The following is an 18,359-nucleotide window of genomic DNA, read 5'->3' on the forward strand; positions in this document are numbered from 1 at the left end:
GCAATTAATAAAAATAATGCAAATAATAAAATAATAAGAAAAAGACAGGTTTTGCCTTTATAAACCAACAAAACAGCAAATACCAAAATTGCCTTACAGATTACTCAGTGTAGTATCTAAATGTTTCTGGTTTTAACTAATTAAGTAAAGCAGAACAAACCACGGAGAAAAAAAGCTGTCACATACTTCTTTTTGTAATTGCATTTAGTGTATTCTTTTCTGGACTTCTCCTCAGAGGAGCTTTCTGCTGGTCTGTGTTGACCCTTGTCAGTCTGACCAGCTCTTGCTGTGTTTCCAGTGCAGTGTATATTTGTAAGGGGAGTGGAGAGCAGTGTTAAGTTGCTTGCTGCTGTCAAGATTTACATGCACAAAATTGTAGATTTACAGAGAAGAGTTTAAAAACTCGCACGGGGAATATCAAAGAAAATACTTAAAATCTGGCTGCCTAGGGAATTATGGCATTGCTCTTGTTTTTCACTAGGTCAAAAATAAAAGGAAAAATATAATTTTAATTAAAGGAAGAGTTGATAAAGTAATTGACTACATTATACATTAGGACAGGCTAACAGTTGTTCTGGTAAACTCTTCAATTAGAGATATGTTTTTGGAGAATAACAATTGTTTATTATGTTCTTGTATACGTAACAGTTACTTCTAAATTGCTTTATTAATGTCCTCAATCTTAAATTTGGAGTGTTTACTGCTGGTCAGTTGTTATTAGCTGCCTGCAGATAACAGGATTATCATGATTCCCTTGGTGGACCTAATGCAAATTCTAGGGATACATAAACCCGTAGAATAAATCTGTTGTCATGATTACTAAATTTTCATTTAGGTGTTTAGTTACGAAACATCTAAACTGTTCTGGAAAATACTGCCAGTATTGTAAATATTTAGCTGTCATTCTATAAGACTTACTCAAAATGTGAGTTCTCTGTTGGTCAGGAATTTTATTTTTGCACTTCTTGAAAACCTTGAGCAAATTAGATTACCTCTAGTTTATGCAGTATTACAGTAAAATACTTCAAATCAGGACTTAAGAAAACTGCTTGCCAAATGGTAGTCTGTTAGAAAGGTCAAGCTGACCTTTTTCAATAAAACATACTTAGTCTATATTCTTTTTGTCCAAAAGAAGAATTAATTTTATTTCTCAGTTCTCAAATCGTTGACCAAAAATGATGATACTGCTTTTATATCCCATAAGTGGTAGTAGCACAGCCTCACATACCACTTCTTTTTACTAAATCTGTAGTATTGAGAACTCAGGGATTCATTCTGCTCGTTTGTGCTCCCCATTTCTTTAACACTTGCTGCTGTTTCATTCCCCAGGCTGAGGTGCTCCCTGAGGGGGAGGGATGGTGTTGCCTTGTGTGCCTTTAAATTCTGCCAAACGGTTTGGCAGCTGTAAAGACTCTGCAGGGAATCCCATTTGCTCCTTGACCAGAGAAACGTGGCTTTTTGTGCTGGCCAGAGGTTCAGCCAGCAAAGCAGGGATCTGTGGATGGGATGGTGAAAAACCCCATGGACTCTGCAGGAGGGTCATCCTGGAAAAGGGGGGCTTATCTAATCACGTTCGTGGAATTATTTATAGAAGTGCAGAGTGGCAAAGTAGTGTTCTCATGAAGAGAAACAGCCTTTTCCAGGGAACACTAGGAGGGAGAAGGAGAAATGAGAGCTTGATGTTCCCCTAGAAATCAATCTAGTAAACAGCTGGCTCGTGTGTGGCATGTTGGCCGTGTAACACGTTGAGAGCCATGATGTGCACACAAACCCCAGCGTCGCTCAGCTCTGATTTGTGTACAAGCTGGTGCCTGGCTTGATGAAAATACTCCTGTTTGCAAAATCATAAGCCATCCCTACATAGAAACTAAAAAGGAAAAAAACACCTCACTAATCTGAAAACCTCCTAACTATAGGGTGCCACAGACTGTGGTGCCATGGGCAATTTCAGTGCTAATTACCCAGCAGACCAGTCGTCTTGCTGCTGCTTTAAGTGAATTAGCAATGTCTGAGCCTTCTGCCAATGTAACCCATCTGCCCAGGCTTGGATTGGATGGCCTAAAACCCACAGAGATTCCTTCCTCCCAAGAATTCATACTTGCTTCATTACATTCCTTGATCTTTCCCCAAGCATACGGGCTCCTGACAAACTTAATTCTGTTAGTCACTTCATTTTCTGTAATGCAAGAGACTGCAGAGCACACCAGTGAATATCTCAGCCCTTGGTTAGTGACTGCAAGGTGCAGGGAGGTGGGAGAAATCAGTGATACCTCCTTTCTCAAGTAATAATGTTAAAGCTATTTCAAAACTAGAGGAGAAGAGCATGGATAATTGTCCCACTACTGATATGTAACATTGAGGAGAATTTTGCTCCTGGTAGGATATGAATGAAAGTTAATTGTGTTTTTGGAATGAAGGGTGTGACGCCCACTACAGTCTCACTTGTGCATAGTTTCTCCTCTTTTAGTTTTAGCATATTTCAATAAAGTTTTTTGCTAGATTTCTGTACTGCCTTTTCTAGACACCTTTAATTCATTCCACAGAACACCCACTCTCCAGCAGACTTGCTGATATCTCCTTGGGATAGGAAAAAGCTGACAAAATATGACACCCATAGCATATACATGTGACAGAAGGTTTTAATCTTTTTTCTCTAATTATTTCTGTTTGTCTCAGTGACCTGGTATAATATATCCCTCTTGCCTATGTCTGTACTCCCTCCTGCAGTCTTCCTTTGGCCTCAGTGGGACAGGAATGAGATTACAGTTTTCACATTCAGCATCTATAAGCAGAATAATTGACCTATATAATCTAGGGAAGCAATATGTGATAGTTATTTCCTTAATATTTTTATACTGACAAAGTAACATAACTGTCAGGATCTGTGCCTGTTTTCATGTTAATATAAAAAGTAAGGGGACCCCTGGTGGCCTAGTGGTTAGCATGCAGGACTCTCACCTCTGCGACCCAGGTTCGAATCCCACCAAGTCCCCCGGGCAGATGGAGTCCGTTAGCCCTGTAAGGCCATCCATCTATGAGAAGGTCACTCTAAACAAACCTACGTCCTGAGGACCTCACTGCCATTGTCCAAGCTTGCTTGGCCCCGGCAGATGAACCTTAGGATTAAAGGGTGGGCTCAGTTCAGCGCAGGCTGTGTCTCACCTAAAAAAATCCATTGCGCAGGCTGGAAAGGTAAAAAGACCTTTCCCCAAATCTTCGTTCGCGAAGACTGGCCATTATTATTATAAAAAGTAATCAAATGAGCAAGACTTGCCTGAGTTAGTCCCTTTGGAAGGGCAGCTTTCAGCAGAGACGCATTGAAATGAGAAGGATCAAATCTGCTGTTCCTGGAGCTGGGTGCTAAGTCCTCCCCTAAGGTAGGATTGCTGAATAAAGGTTTCATATGTAGAGGATAATTTTGTTTGTTACTGAACCCTGTTTTCCTGTGTACAGCACACATTAGCACTATGTGGGACACTGACAGTTCCCATTGTCAGTGTCCCCAGCAGATGTTGGGTTTGAAATCAGTATTTTTGGTGTTTCTCTTGTCTCTAGCAATCTGATATGGCAGTATGGTTTGGTGTTGTGGAGGTTTGTTTTGTTTTGGTTTTTTTTTGTTGTATTTGAGTAATTTTGTATTTTGAATGATCTGTAAATTGATGTTCCCTGACAGTTTCCGGCTTTTTCTTTCCTCATAACATAAACTTCCTTAAGAAGCCTTGTATGACTGTTGGTTCTTCCAAGTCACTGATTCTTCCCTATTTTGTCAATAGAGGGGACTCCTTACCTTGAACTCTTCATTAGTCTGACTCCTGCCAAAAATTAGCAATCATCTCATAAATTACATATGTCTTTAAAGTTTGGTATCTCTCTGAGCTTTCTTGTGAGATACATAATTTTCTTCAAATCCTGGCAAGTTGAGATGTCAGGATGTGATAATATTACACATAGTAAATTCTTTTTAGTAGCCTTTAAAAACGACAGCTTTAACAAAAAAAAGTTTTCTAATAAAGCTTTTATGTTAATTATTGCCACACAGCATGTTAGCATTTGGTAAAGAATGGTGTCTTGGGATCCTGTTAAATTGGGACATCGAAATAGTAGCTATGAAGCAAGAGGCAACACTTCTCTTGGGAGGTTGTTTTGAATATTTTCTCCTGCAGGATACTATCTATACTTCAGTGATAGAATCTCATCACTTGAAATCATCAAGGGAGGAAGACTGAGTGGTGACTTTTTCTGTGCTCTTCTCTTTGCTTTGTACTTATCAGACTATCTGACTATCAGAGGATGACTTGAAAATCATGATCTGATTTCTTCTCTTGTAGCTATTTAATGAATTTCTATATTGATTATTCACCATCTTACAAAACTGATGACATAATAACTTCTGCTGAAAGGTTTTCAGGCAGGTGATAAATGGTAAAGACTTTTGAGTTCAAAAAGTCACATTTGTACAAATGGCACAAACAGTTTTTCTGTATCAGCAACCTGATGCTTCTATGATTTTTTTTGCTAGCCTTACTGATTGCAAAACTGATATCATAACTAGAGTGAAAATAATTAATTCATTTTGAAAAATGTTGATATGAGCAAAAGCCAAGCGTGTGGGATGACAGATGAAAGTGGTGATAAATTGTGTGGGTGCTTCTCCTGTAAGAAAGTGTCTGAATCATTATTCATTAAACCAAAAAAGCTTGTTTTCTCTGTTTGCAATATTGGGACTTATTTAAAAATTCCTGGCATGTGATTGACATCCAGTGAATAATGAAAAGCTTGTATTTGGAAATTAACAATCGTGACTTCACAATTACTTGGATTTCACAGTGTTGTGAATAATTGTAATTCTGATCGGGGTTTTTTTTCTGGCATAAAGAGAAATACACCACAGTGAGCATCCTTGTTTAAAACTTAAGTCAGTGCAATACCTGGTCAGATGAATTCTGATCCAATCTACTCAATGCACATAAGTGCTACAGTGGAGTAGAATTCATTCAGTTTTTGTCTTTTTAATTTATTCTTTCTAAATAATTGTTTATGCTTAGAGTGTCACATGACCATGAAAAGTTGCTCCTCTGATGTCAAATGTTTTAACTGAAATCAGTGCTTATTAATCAGGAGCAAAAGTATAGCTATGCACATTTTTAAGCAATTAATGCAGTATGGACCAGTTTTTCAAAAGTATTCAAGAAGCAAAAGCTGCTAGTGATTAACTTTCATTAATTGTTTTACATTAAAAAGAGAACCTTTAAAAAGCGTACAGAAATGCTAGTCCTTATCTTTAGATACGTAAATGCTTTGAAAATATCAGCCTTCAGCTGATTATTTAAATAAAGTTTAATTCTCTCACTTTTTGATAGGTTGGAATTTAATTTTCTTCTTTTGTGAGATGAAAAAGAGAGTAGCTTTTTTTTATTATTATTTTTGATTTGAATTCAAGCTGGTTTTCAACAATTAAAGCCCAGATAAAAATATTCCTTCATGGTTTGTTGTGCCCAAGAGACTGAAAGCAAACACACCAGAGGAAATCTCAAAATGCCTGTCACAATACAGGCTGAAAGGGCAGTTTTATATGTAGTGCAAAACATGGTGCTGTGATGTACATCTGTGGAGTGACCCTGGGAGTTGGATGAGATTTGCGGTTTTTCTTGTGAATATACAAGGCAGCACTTTATCCCTTTTTTAATATGAAGTTTTAGTCCAAGTCATAGCGTTTTTATGCCCTTAATACACTCATGCAAGTTTAGGTTGCTGTTACTTCAGATTAATTGTGAAATGGGTTGAATAATCCATGTGGAACAGAAAAGCTTAAACAAACATGATTTAGATATGAAGGGGTATCCCATGTATTTTCAGAAGCTTCACTCAGTCATTTTTAACACCAGAACACCTTGATGAGACTGTGCATACTCCAAGTAATGGAAGGCTTTGCTAGAATACTAAAACACTCACTACAGGGAATATAATGGCAATATGAAAACTCACTACAGGAAATTCTAAAGCAACCTCAGGAACTGCTGTGAGCACTTTAAATGCTCTCTTTTAAAGAGAGACTTAAATCAGGACTTGACTTTGGGAGGTGGCTTGTGCGTGGGTACTTGGCTGCCTGAAGCACTTACCTGATTTGGGTTAGTGTGTCTAAATGTGTGTGTTTCCCATGTCTCCAAAATTTGGGAGAGGAAGGAGCGTAATCTTCTTAAACACACTAATGTTCTCTAATGGAAAAACACAAAACTAAGTGATCAGAAATAAAGCACACAAGTTCCAAGTGATGAAGTTCTGCCCAGTATTAGTCTTTTGCGAGCCCACTTCAACTGTGTATTTCCTGTGAAGGGAATCTATTTGTTCCGTGAGCCACTGAAGTCCAGAATTGGCTCATCCAGGAGATGAATTGCATCTAGTGAAAGAGTTACACCTTCCCCATGGCTGGCATTCACCAGGGCATGGGAGTTGCTCAGCAGCCACACAGCAATGGGGGGACCTACTGGGTTTTTCTTCAGGGAGTCAGACAGTAGGTTCCCACATTTCCTGTTTTGCCTGTGTGCCAGGAAAGGAAGGAGTTTTTTCCAAGCACAGGGACCTGGGGGCTTCCACATCATTCCTCTGCACAAAATCCTTGTGTGTCAAAGCCATGCTAGTTTTGTATTGTTCCCTGTTGCTCCAGGTAAATAGGTGTTACTTGTTCTATTGAGGGTAATGGGATTTTTTAATATATTTGGATGTTCTCTAGAAATCTTTAAAAATCATATCTAAGTTGCTGAACCATTAATTTCAGGAATGCCTTCTAACACTTTGACATCCTTCAATTCTCTATCGTGATAGATGTCAGAAAGATGTGGGTAATTTTCATTGCTAAATGAAATTTTAGGGCTCTGCTCTAACACAGAAGCTCTTCATGCACTTTTCCCAAGATGCTGGAGGTTCTTGTAAAATATTATGTGTCTTACTGCAGGTTTAGCAATTCACATAGCAGAATTGCGAGTATAAAACCAAATAATGCTTTGATCTGGAAACTGAAAGAAAACTTCTTATTTCTAGACTGGAAAAACACTTTTCCTTTTTTATTCCTCAGCTAGATTATCTCTTCTATCTGCTGTTTGCAACTAAAAGCCTGTAAGATACATGACATTTTTTGGAGTAAGATGTATATTTGAGCCGTTTCTTGGAACTTGTGCTGTTTTGATGGAAACTGAATGTAAAATGAACATTCTCTGTGCTGTTTTTCACTGAGAGAAAGTATCACTCTGTTTATCAGGCACATAAACATTACTGGTACTTAATTTCTGGATTCATCTGCCTTGCTTACGTAACACATTTGGGAACGTGTTAAGAGTTCTGTGATGGGCTAAACCAGAAGATCATAAAAGCAGAAGGCTCGCTCCTACAATTGTGAATCTGGGTGCTCTGAAATAGTAGTAGCATCATGTTTTCCAGGAGACCTTTTTTATGGATGACTATCTCATCGGTAAGGCTCTCTTAGAAGGCTTGAACAAGGTCAGCAGCATGTTTATCCATTTCAGTCTTCTGATTTCTTAACTTCAAGAATAAAGCTTGCTTCATATGAATTTCCCAGGCTTCACCACGTGGAATAATATATAACTCTAAAATACCCTGCTGCTGTTTTGAGATTTCTGTTTAAATGTAGTAAAGGGAGTTGGAAACAGAAGAAGCAAATTGTAAATTACTGTTTTACGATTGAGAGGACAATATTATGAGTTTGGTTGTTACCATGTCAGAGCTGTAAACTCCCTTGATCAGCCACATGGAAAACTTTCATATTTTTAGTTAGTCCTCTACCATGATCGAGGTATTTTTTATGTTTTAGTTTTCATGCAGACTCACCTCTTACTGCAAGGCCCAGAGCACACCGCTGTCTGATGGGATGTTGGGCTCTCTTGTTGTGAATTGAGACATGGAAACCAAAAGTGTGGGAGCCTTAGTTGTGGTCTTGCAGGTGATTCTGTGAAATCAGGTGATATTGTCCCTCAGCTCCTCCAGCTGTACAGGAGACAGGCTACTTGCAGAGTGCTATATTTTATCACCAGAGTGCTTTCATCGTTAAGTCCTGGAAATTGTAGGTTTTCAAATTATCAAAAGTTACAATCTAGGAATTATGTGGAATTAATGGTGTCTGTGCGCAACTGTGTATTTAGATGATCTAGACGCATTTTATTCAGTAATTTTTGCCAGTGTTTTAGTCTATGAAACACAGTAGCCTCACGAATTTATTGTTATTTTCCTCCAGCACTTGGAGTGAGGTGGGAGGGTATGACCCTTTAACCATGTATGAGCATGCAAAGTGGAAGGATAAGCTAAAACACTTTGCATAACTCATACATAAAGGCATTAAGTAAAAGTTGTGCCTCGATATAACTAAACATGAAGCAAATGCAATGATAAACAGCTGTTGGTTTAAAAAAAATAAAAAAAAAGGCAAATGTCATGTTCATCTGGTTATACCAAAGAGGTAGAGTAGAAATGCTTAAGAGAATTCTGTCTCCAGTCCTGCATTGGCACAAGTTTTTTATTTTAATTGCTCCTGAGTAGGAGGAGGATTTAAACAAAGATATGCAGGCTGAGGATTGTCTTCTGAAGTTTTGTTGCAGTTCAGTAGGACCTTCCCCCCCCCAGTTTGCCTCTTAGTTGATAGGGAATGTCTTTCCCTAATAGATCCCTGGAGCAGTTTCCCAAGTGTGCTGTGGTCTATGGTTTGTCTTGAGCTGTGTCCCTGAGTCACTTCACTGGGGCAGTTTCCAGGCCAGATCCTGTGTGTTGCAGAGGGAGTTAAGCAAAACAAAACAAAAAACCCAACGCTTAACAAAGCCTACCTAGAAATAATAATTAAGCAGGAATGCATTGTATCATGTTAAAAGTGCTTCATGATTGTCTTTAAATCTAGTCGAAGCAGTATTGTCTGCATGTAATGCTTTCATTACATGTGTCTAAAGATATGAATCTAAGACTGTGATTATTTACTTTCCGTTTATTATTCTAGGTCTTTCATCATGAAAGTTCTCGTTTGCCCCTAGGGAAATGTAATTTTAAATACTTTGCCAAATCTTCCTGTAGCGGAAAAAAATTTGATTTGTTGCTGTATCATTTCAATGGCTGTTCTGCTGTAATGAATAGTCTAAATTGTTTTACTCTACATCTGATGATAAAGCCTTTTAAAGAAACACTGAAAACCATATTTTTATTAATCTCTATGAATTTAATAAGAACATTTGAAAAAAGTATTATTCAGAATATATAAAACAAATGTACATATGGCAATGGTTGTCAAACAGTTGTCATAATTTTAAAGGGCTTATTGTGTTGCCTGTACTTAATGCCTCTTGGGAGAAAAAGTGTCTGTGCATGTGAAGTTGGATTTCCTGCAAAGGAAACACCCACATTATCGTAAAAGGTGGCATTTATAATTGATTGTGCAGTCTGTTCTGAACTCATGACTGAAACATAATATGAAATAGGAGTGTGTGACAGTGGCATCATGGTTTTGTCACAAGCCATTGTCACCGGAAGTATTGCATTTCTGTTTTGATTGAAATAAAACAAGCTGGAGAAGTCTGATTTAGATAACACTGCTGTAAAGTACATAATCATACTGAGGGAATGGTTACAAAAGTTTCTAAAGGCAAGGATAGCAAGCCCTGTAACACATCATGCACATCTCTTAGGTGCCTCAGCCGCCCTGGGCAAAAGCATTTATCCAGGATTGTGCCTCGGGGCAGCTGTGAGCCAGAGTGGGGGCCCTTCAAGCTCTGCCTGTGAGCTCTTTCACTACTCTGTTGAAGTAGTGGGCCTTGAGGAACATCATCCACATCGGAGATGGGCATTTTCAAGTTGAGTCTGGGCTGAAACTGAAGCTTTGGGTAAGGCAGGGGAACACTTGCACCTTTTGCTGTGTTGTGTAATAACAGAGGCAACACTGGCTTTTCACAGAGCTGGGTGAAACAGTGCAGGGGTTTAAGGCCTTACAGGCTCTGTCAGTGTCTCATAGGCTTCTTTGCCTGACAGAGTGATCTGTGCAGCTCTCCAGCCTGAGCAAGCTTTGAGACCAAGTGTGGAGCTGTGCCTGAACCTGTAATCGGGGCTGGACTGAGCTGGTTTGGCGCAGCCACGCTGAGTGGCTTTGTATCTTCATAGTTAATCTGTAACACTGAACGAGGCTGCTTGTGAAGAACTGAATTGATTTTACTTCAATTTCCTTTTAACTTTAAATGACATTTGAAGCCATTTCAAGAACCAAAAATCCATTGTGTTCCTTTGCTACTGAAATTCATTATTTCTAAATATTTCTCAACTGAAAAATCTTAAATTTGATTTGACATACATGGCCATGCAACTGGTTGTGTGTTGAACATTCTGCATTGGTATTTGACAAAATTTGAGGGGGTGCTGTTTTCTCAAGTCCTGATCATTGTAAATTGTGTCTTAGTTAGCCATCTATAAGAATTAAGAATGAAGTCAGGAGGTGGTACTGCTTTGGGTTATCCTGCATCTAGGATGTTGTCATGTGGCACATAAAGTAAAAGAGAACGACCAGTCTAATAAGACTCGATCTGAGTTTCGGGCTGATGCAACAACATTCATTTTGAGAAAAAATAACGTTTGATTTCAGTCTGTTCTCATTAGTGAATTGAAGGCTGAAACAGCTGATTTTCCTGCACATGGCTTAACTGTTCTTCAGGTTCCAGTGTTGCTTTTCACTCTGTCATAAATGTGAAAATGGTTCAGGTGCTGCAGATGGGTGCAGGTTCTGTTTCTCACTTGCTGGATCGAGGTATGAATCTGTCGTCTGCTTTGACATGGTGAGATCTTTCACTTGGGAATCAAAGTGCAATTTCTAAAACAAAAAGTACTGAACTAACCAGCAGCAGGAGTGAGAGTAAACTTGAAGTTGTTTCTCAAGTGCAGAAAATCACGTTGAGCTGTGCCAGCAAAGACCTATGTATAAGTGCTGTTTAAGCTTCCTAATTCATCTGACTACATCATTTTGAAGTGCAACTCAGCTGTCAAAGAGGGAATGACAAGACCCTGGAAGTGGTCACCTTTCCAGCTGGCATATTGCTCCCAGAAGAGGCTTTGCATCTGTCCCTTGAGAGACAGACGTATGAAATGTTTGAAGCTTTGACAAACTGAAATGCAAAGAACATCACAATACATGTAGTGTAAGATTAGTCACCTGAATAAATAACTGGAAAAGTGGTTCTGCATGTACTACTCTGGGTGGATTTTTATTATTGGGGCTGATAGGATCAGCTGGAGGTGATGCATCCTCATAAGTAAGGAGGAGTACAGAAGATGCTATCTAGAATTGCAAAGGAAGTGTGACAGAGCATCTATTTGATACTTGTTTCAATAGCAACAGAAATATTAATAATGCATTCACCTTACATAAAACATGGAAGTTTAATTTCTTTCTTTTGTGTGTGTCTAAAGGTATTCAGGCCTCAGCCTCTTGGCTGCTATTTTGAAGAAAACAAGCAGTGATCTCTCAGGGACCAGGATGATATTCTCTGTTTCTCTCAGAGGCTGTATTGGCTTGCCAGAGCTAAATGTTCAACTGTTATGCAGATTTGCACGGAGTGCAAGGACTTTGGTCTTGACAAAACTCGTATTTTGCCGAACAATATTATTTTGAGACTGATTAAAACATGCATAAACAAAGGTATCTTGCTGCTTCTCTTTCTCTCCCCACCCCTTGCTTTCCCCTCAACCATCCACTGCTGATGTCATTGCTGCAGCTACAAAGATCTTGGTTGCTTTCAGATGCTGTCACCTGCATAACAAAGCAGCGATTGAGTTTGTCATTTCTGAGCCTTCAGAAGTGTTAACAGATGTGCCTGTTCTTGAAAGCCAAAGAAGGTGCAGCATGAGAGAAACCTAAACTCGCTGTAGAAGCTGCAGGAGCTAAGAGACTAAATGTAGATGGTAGGATAAAAGGCTGAATTTCTTTCTATCTTAAAGCTTCTTAAAATTGAAAACTGTTTTTTATGTTCCAAAGCTATTTGAGCCATGTGGGTAGACTTGGAAGGAAGCTTGGTCTGCATGATGTGAGCTGATAGAGCTGTAGTATTGGAAGCACGTAACTGTGTGTGCGTCACACTGGTGTGTAACTTCCACTGATGGGTTCGTGCTTAGTGTTTGCTCAAGGGCAGAGTTGTGCTCAAAATCTCACATAGGAAAGGTGTGATTTCAGGAGCCACTTCAATTTATATCAAGATACTTGTGAGCTTTAGGTTGCACATTAAGAAAAGCCTCTTGCCCAGGAGGGCTGTGGAGCAGGTCAGCAGAGAGATGTGCAATCTTTGCCCGGGGAGGTTTCCAGGTCAGCCCCAATCCAGCATTCCCAATAGCTCCCCTTGGAGGGGGAGGTTGAACTGGATGACCTTTGGAGAGAGATTCCTTCCAACTGCCATTTCAATGAGTCTGAAAAATGCTACCAGTGCATTTCTTCAGGATAATCTTGTGAGAATAAGCTTGCCTTGGAGTATCTGCTTTGTTGGGACACTGAAATAGTTAATACATGAATTCAGTCATGTATCAAATAGTGGGTCAAGTACATTTTCACTCTATCAAGATGAAAGATCAGATGTTTTTTCTTTGGGAATGGCTGTACTGTAACCCACAAATGAATAACCTTGAGGAGTCCTGAAATTCCATAGATTTCTGATAGGGTTTGGCAGAGTTTAGGTAGTTAAAGGAGTTCTTTTCAGCCAGAAGAATAACAAAGCAACACTGTTTGAGCACAGATATCATGAAACATTTTGAAGGTAAGGCTGACACACAGATACCAGCAGGTCATGTGTTCAACAGTACAGACTTCCACAAGTGATCTACCAATTAAAAATAGTGGAAAGAAAAATTGAACATATTGAGACATAAACCATGGGATGGGTTTGATGTAATGTTTACTTTTCCTTTGCATTAGTCATATTTTAAAGTATTTGGAAAATGCTGTTGGTTGTTATGAGTAGGCTGAAAAGCTTTCTGTGGGATTTCCAGCATATCACAATATTAATTTAAGCTTGAAGTCAGAAATCATAATTTTGTCTCTCTCCCCTGTTTTAACCATCCCACAACAGATATGTTACATTAAATGTTACAGCTCTGCCTGCAAGTAAATGAAGTCCTGTCAATCAGAGTTGTCCAAAGTCCAAAATTTCTGCCCTATCCTTCTCCATGGAAAAAGAAATCCCAGCAGGAAGCTGAATAATGAAAAGTGTAATGGGAAGGTTTTCTATGTGACAGTATGGGAAGAAGTGCCATTTTGGCCACTTTTTTGTTGTATTTTTGTGGTGCCCACTCATGGGCACTACAGAAGTAATTTCCATATGTAAGGGAAGGGCACCAAGTCCTAGAAGGATGCATCCTTTGTGGGCCTTATGGTGTGTAAGATGAAATAGGGGAAACCTACCTATACAAACCTCAACCAAAGCCATTTCATACTGAAGTTGCAGAGAACTGTATTGCTTTAATTGCTGCTTGCTTTAATCTAAGGTTTTGCTCTGATGCTCTAGTTTTAACTGTGGTAATTATACTTGTTTTTCCAAGGAAATATTGAAGAGAATTTCCTGAATTCCAAAGCATTTTTAGCTTCCCTGCAGGAACAGGGAAGGAACAAAATCAAATTTGAAGCTTAGTATTGAGAATTTGAATGATAGAATGATACAGTGAAATACAATGATCTCTGAATTCATAGATACATGTCTTGAACGTGCTTATATGCCAGGTACTTTTAGAAATGTACAGAAATGCATTTATAGTATGTATTATAGTGCAAAATAGAGAGTTGCAGTCCAGTTCCTCATAAAATATGCTGATTGTAAAAAATATAGTTTATTTAATCATACTGTCCAAACCAAGGAGCCTTTTTTCTTAGAAAATGTTCCTTATTAGAAAATTCACAGCTTTGACAATAGACTTTGATCTTTACTGTAAAATGAAAGGAGGAGGAAAGCTTTCACACCAAAATGCTAATAATGTTCTCTTTGTTAGTGCCTTTGTATTGCATATAAGGTGGATCAGCCTATCAGTCCAAGTTCTGCAACTTGTAGGCATCCACATTCCCATAATCCAGTCATTTTTGGACTGTGGGGTGGTCTATATCTTTCTTCAGCTGAGGAAGAATGCTGTTTATCCTTTATAAAGTATCTGCCCTAAGTGTGGGTGGATCCCTCTGTTAAACTAAAAGCATGCGGTAGGTACACTGTCAATATAATGTTTCTGTATTGTTAAATGGGTTTATTGTATGAGTAATAATTACTCTTTAAATGTCTGATGCCTAATGATTATATGATTGGATTTTTACATTGTGGTTTGTTAAGTGGAATGCTTGTTTGGTATTCCGGTCTCTTCACTCTCTCCAGGGAAGAAAGGAATTAAAATCTAATTTGCTAGGAAAGACCTGTATCTTTTAGGTAAGGGAAAAAAACCCCAAAACCAAACCACGCAAAACCAAGCAAATCTTTCCTAGCAAATTATGCTGGACTTGTCCATTTTTATAGTCCTTTTGAAAGCATGATGACAGGGTCAATAAGCCTGTGTGCATTTTCGAATTATTTGCAAGTTGCTGAATTCTAGACTTTCTAGTTCTGTTTTGTTTTTTTTAATCTGCTTATTTTTGTTTATACTTTGAGTCCATTCAGGGGTTAGATGTCATTGCAGTGAGCTTCTGGGCATTCTGCCAAGTCTTCAGTATTGTCAGAATGCTGGATAAAGTACAAAGAAAAATGCTTGTCTATGTTTCCTTGTAAAATTTTATAAGTGGCCTATAGCCTCAGAAGTGAGACCACCCTTGTTAAAGTAAGAGCACAGCTAGATGAAAACAGGACTGATTCTTCTTTCTCTGATTATCTGTACAGGTGGTTAGAATGTGCAGATCACTTTGACGTGCAAGAACTGTAAATGTGCATGAATTAATATAAAAATCTAAGCTAGAGGTGTTGGCTTTTGGCAGCCACGGGGTCTGTGTTTAGTATTGTAAAACTGTGTAACAGTGTAAGTGTTAAGATAAGTGAAGATAAACCTTTTCTGAAGAATCAAAACCGTTTGAAATTTTAGCAGCTCACCATTATTGTCTCTTCCAATTGATCCTGTAGGTATAATGACATGTTTGGCAGACCCATGGCCCAGTGTTCTGCTGTGTGTGGTTTTCCACAAATATTCTCATCCATTTTAAAAAGATCACTTTGTGTAATTTTTAAAGTTGGTTTTGAATCACCAATTGACGTTCATTTGATTCAAATATAGTAAGATTTAGGAACGTATGAGAGAAGGGACTAAATACTATTTTTGTCATATTTTTGTCAAGCTGATTGTTCATTTCCTGGGTAAATTTCGGTGCAAACATTATTTCTCTGTATCAAAATATAAAAAATATAAAACTCCCAAAATATCCATACTTGCACATCTGACTTGAGGTGGAGCGAGTGCCTCATCCCTCCTTGTTCTTTTTTTTTTCCCAGTGTGTTTTGCTCTGTACATTGCACTGTAAAGAACAAAGCAGTGTAGCTGCAGTGTTTTTCTGCTGCATTTTAGAGAAGATGCTTGTAAATGAATCTGAATGGAGGTTGTTATGCTTTGATACAAATTGAAAGGAAATCTGTGTCTATGCTTCAGAGTACTTGCTAGGCAAGATTATTTTCTATTGTAAATTACAGATTTTTTTGCATGAGAATCTGGGAACAGCCATGTTGTGCCTGCTCAGAGAACAGATAAGATTTAAGCCTCTGACACTATAATGACATAAAATCAAAAAGTTATTTTGTTTTTCCTTTAGGAAAATCCAGAAGAAAGGTATTTAAATTGATTGGCTTGCTGTTCTCATGTAATTGCTTCTTTTTACTAATTTCCTCTCTCTTTTTCTTCCAAGTTTGTGCTGAAGCTTTCAATCCAGATGAAGAGGAAGAAGATACAGAACAAAGGGTGAGTGAGGGAATAATTTCATGCATGGTTCTCTCTACAGATTGACTGACAGGCAGATGTCTCTACGTTGCATTTTCCTACCACTTGTCCCTTTAGTGCTGAGTGTGGTGTGGTGGCACTGACAAAGTGACATTGCTCTGAAATTTAAGGCCAGCCTTGTCTCATGCACTTTTTCAGTCACTTCAGCTTTAATATAATTTTACTTCAGAGGACTGGAGAGCTGTGCTTAAGTCTAATATCTTTAAAATTTTGGATATTTTCCTTCTTAATTATCTTAAAGGCTTGGTGAGGCAATTCCTAGAGCAACGATGCTGTTGAGAAGAATTAGTTAAGCTTTACCACAGCTGTTTCTTCATGGGTGCTTAAAATTCCTCACATGCTTTTTACTGCCTTTCTTGTCAAAGCAGTTCTGCCTGGGTAGGAGAAATACTTGGTTGAAATATTTTAAGTCCATGGCCACCTGTTGTTTCGAAAGCTGGAAATTTCTAGGAATTGTGAATCCAGATACTGCAGTTGTATTTCTTTAGAGATGGTTTTATGAGAGCAAATCCTGTAGCCTGGCTGGTGTTCCTTTCCAGATTCCATCACAAGGATATTTACACTTCTGCAATGAAAATCTAAGTCTAATTTAATCTCTCTTAAAAATGAAGATACTTCATAAATAATTTTTATAATATAAAAATTAAAAAAAAAAGACTATGAGTGTGTCTGGTCATCCAAATATTTTTAAACTTGGATACATCAAAAGTCTTAATTTTCTTGTCTGCTTACTCAATATTCAGTTTTCTTTTAAAATAAGAGTCTGAGATCTGCTTAATGACTGAGATCTGCTTTGGATAATGACTTTTTAGAAATGCCTACTAATGTAACTGATTTTTGGAATCCTTGTTATTCCAGAAATAATAAATGTTAATGTGGTGAATGTCAGGTAATTAATATTTTACATATATTTTCATAATTAGTCCCTAACAAACACACATATAAACATTTTTATGATACAGTGAGTATTGATTCCTTTAACCTGATGAGAGTTTATAATTGGAAAGAAGTAGCAAAATATCTCAAACAGCAAAGCTTTATTTAAGTAATTTTGTTGGAAAAAAACATACTTCTTCAATAGTTAGATGGGCTGAGATTCATATATCATATATCTTATAAACTGCCTGATGCCAACAGTAAGTATATTGGGACTAATATAGCCAGAGTTTAGAAAGAAAACTGTTCACTTTTTCCTGTTTCAAATGCTCAGACCTTGACCATGTCTGTGGCTGCGCTAGAAAGGAAAGGAATGGAAAAGGCATCCTTTTCTTTCTTCTCTGTCCTGACTGTTATTTTGCAGGTGTTAATTGTCAGCATAATATTTTTCTTCTGTCTCTTTCACTCTGTCATGCATTGTATGTTTATATATAAATACTGTTTATGTAAACAACAAAAAAACAATGTATACTTTGACACTTAAATTGTGTTCTGCTTTTTCACTCTGAAGGTTCAGTCTGTCATCATATTTTTTTGTTGTCATGACAGTTCTGTTTTACTTTGTTTTAAAGGTAGTTCATCCAAAAACTGATGAACAGCGATGCCGACTGCAGGAAGCTTGTAAAGATATCCTGCTCTTCAAAAACCTAGATCAGGTAATAGCATTTTAAGGAAATCTTAAATGGAGTTGATTGTTTGTATGTACAGTTAATATCGTGATCTAACAGTCCAGACACAGTTTTTAAAGACAAGAAAATAGGATTCTATTGAAAAGATGGGGAATATTTTCAGTATAGTGTTGCCTACAGATGCTGCAATGATAATTTCCAACTCCAGGAGTGCAGTAAATATTTCAAGTGCACCTAGCAGCCTAAAGACTGGCTTGCGTGTTCATGCAGTGTATTTTTAGAAACTCAGCTGTGATCTACATCTTTAGCTTTGAACATCTGGGCATTGAAAATGCAGCAAAAGTATATTGTTAATGGGCTTGGGAATAACAAAGTTGGTAAAGCAGGTCAGCATCGAGGCAAGGCATTTATGTGGCATCATCTCTCTTGGCTTTCACAGCCTCCCTGGCTGTGCTGCCTGCAAAAACAGAAAGTTTAGTTGTGGCTCATCAGGGAAATCCAGCTGGAGCCTGCTGTGCACCCCAGCATTATCCCATTTTCTGTGTGTTTTCCCCATCTGTACCTACCCTGTCCCATCTGGGGCTGGAATTGTAGGTTCTCTAAGACACAGACTATCTAGGGAAATGACTGTATAGAATCCTGTTCAGTACAGTCCTGGTTGTGACTGGGGCTCTTAGATGATGACAGCACAGATAATTTACTAATAGATCATGGTGCAGTTTCTAGACATACATGTGATGAAACACACCATTGACATGAATCCATGTGTGTCTGTTGCAGTGAAGCTGTGTCAGATTATACCAAACATACATGTGTGCTTTGGCA

General features: G+C 38.1%; 1 protein-coding gene across 1 annotated transcript in view; it reads left to right on the forward strand.

Moving 5' to 3' along the window:
* Positions 1 to 18,359, forward strand: part of PRKAR2A (protein kinase cAMP-dependent type II regulatory subunit alpha) — a 63,009-nt gene that overhangs the window by 26,424 nt on the left and 18,226 nt on the right. The window contains exons 3-4 of the mRNA XM_027701022.1: positions 15,878 to 15,930; positions 17,478 to 17,561. Of these exons, the coding sequence (XP_027556823.1) occupies positions 15,878 to 15,930; positions 17,478 to 17,561 (137 nt within the window). The remainder of the gene's footprint in view (positions 1 to 15,877; positions 15,931 to 17,477; positions 17,562 to 18,359) is intronic.

The sequence above is a fragment of the Neopelma chrysocephalum genome, unplaced genomic scaffold (assembly GCF_003984885.1).
Source record: "Neopelma chrysocephalum unplaced genomic scaffold, ASM398488v2 Primary Assembly neopelma1_147, whole genome shotgun sequence".
Taxonomy (NCBI): domain Eukaryota; kingdom Metazoa; phylum Chordata; class Aves; order Passeriformes; family Pipridae; genus Neopelma; species Neopelma chrysocephalum.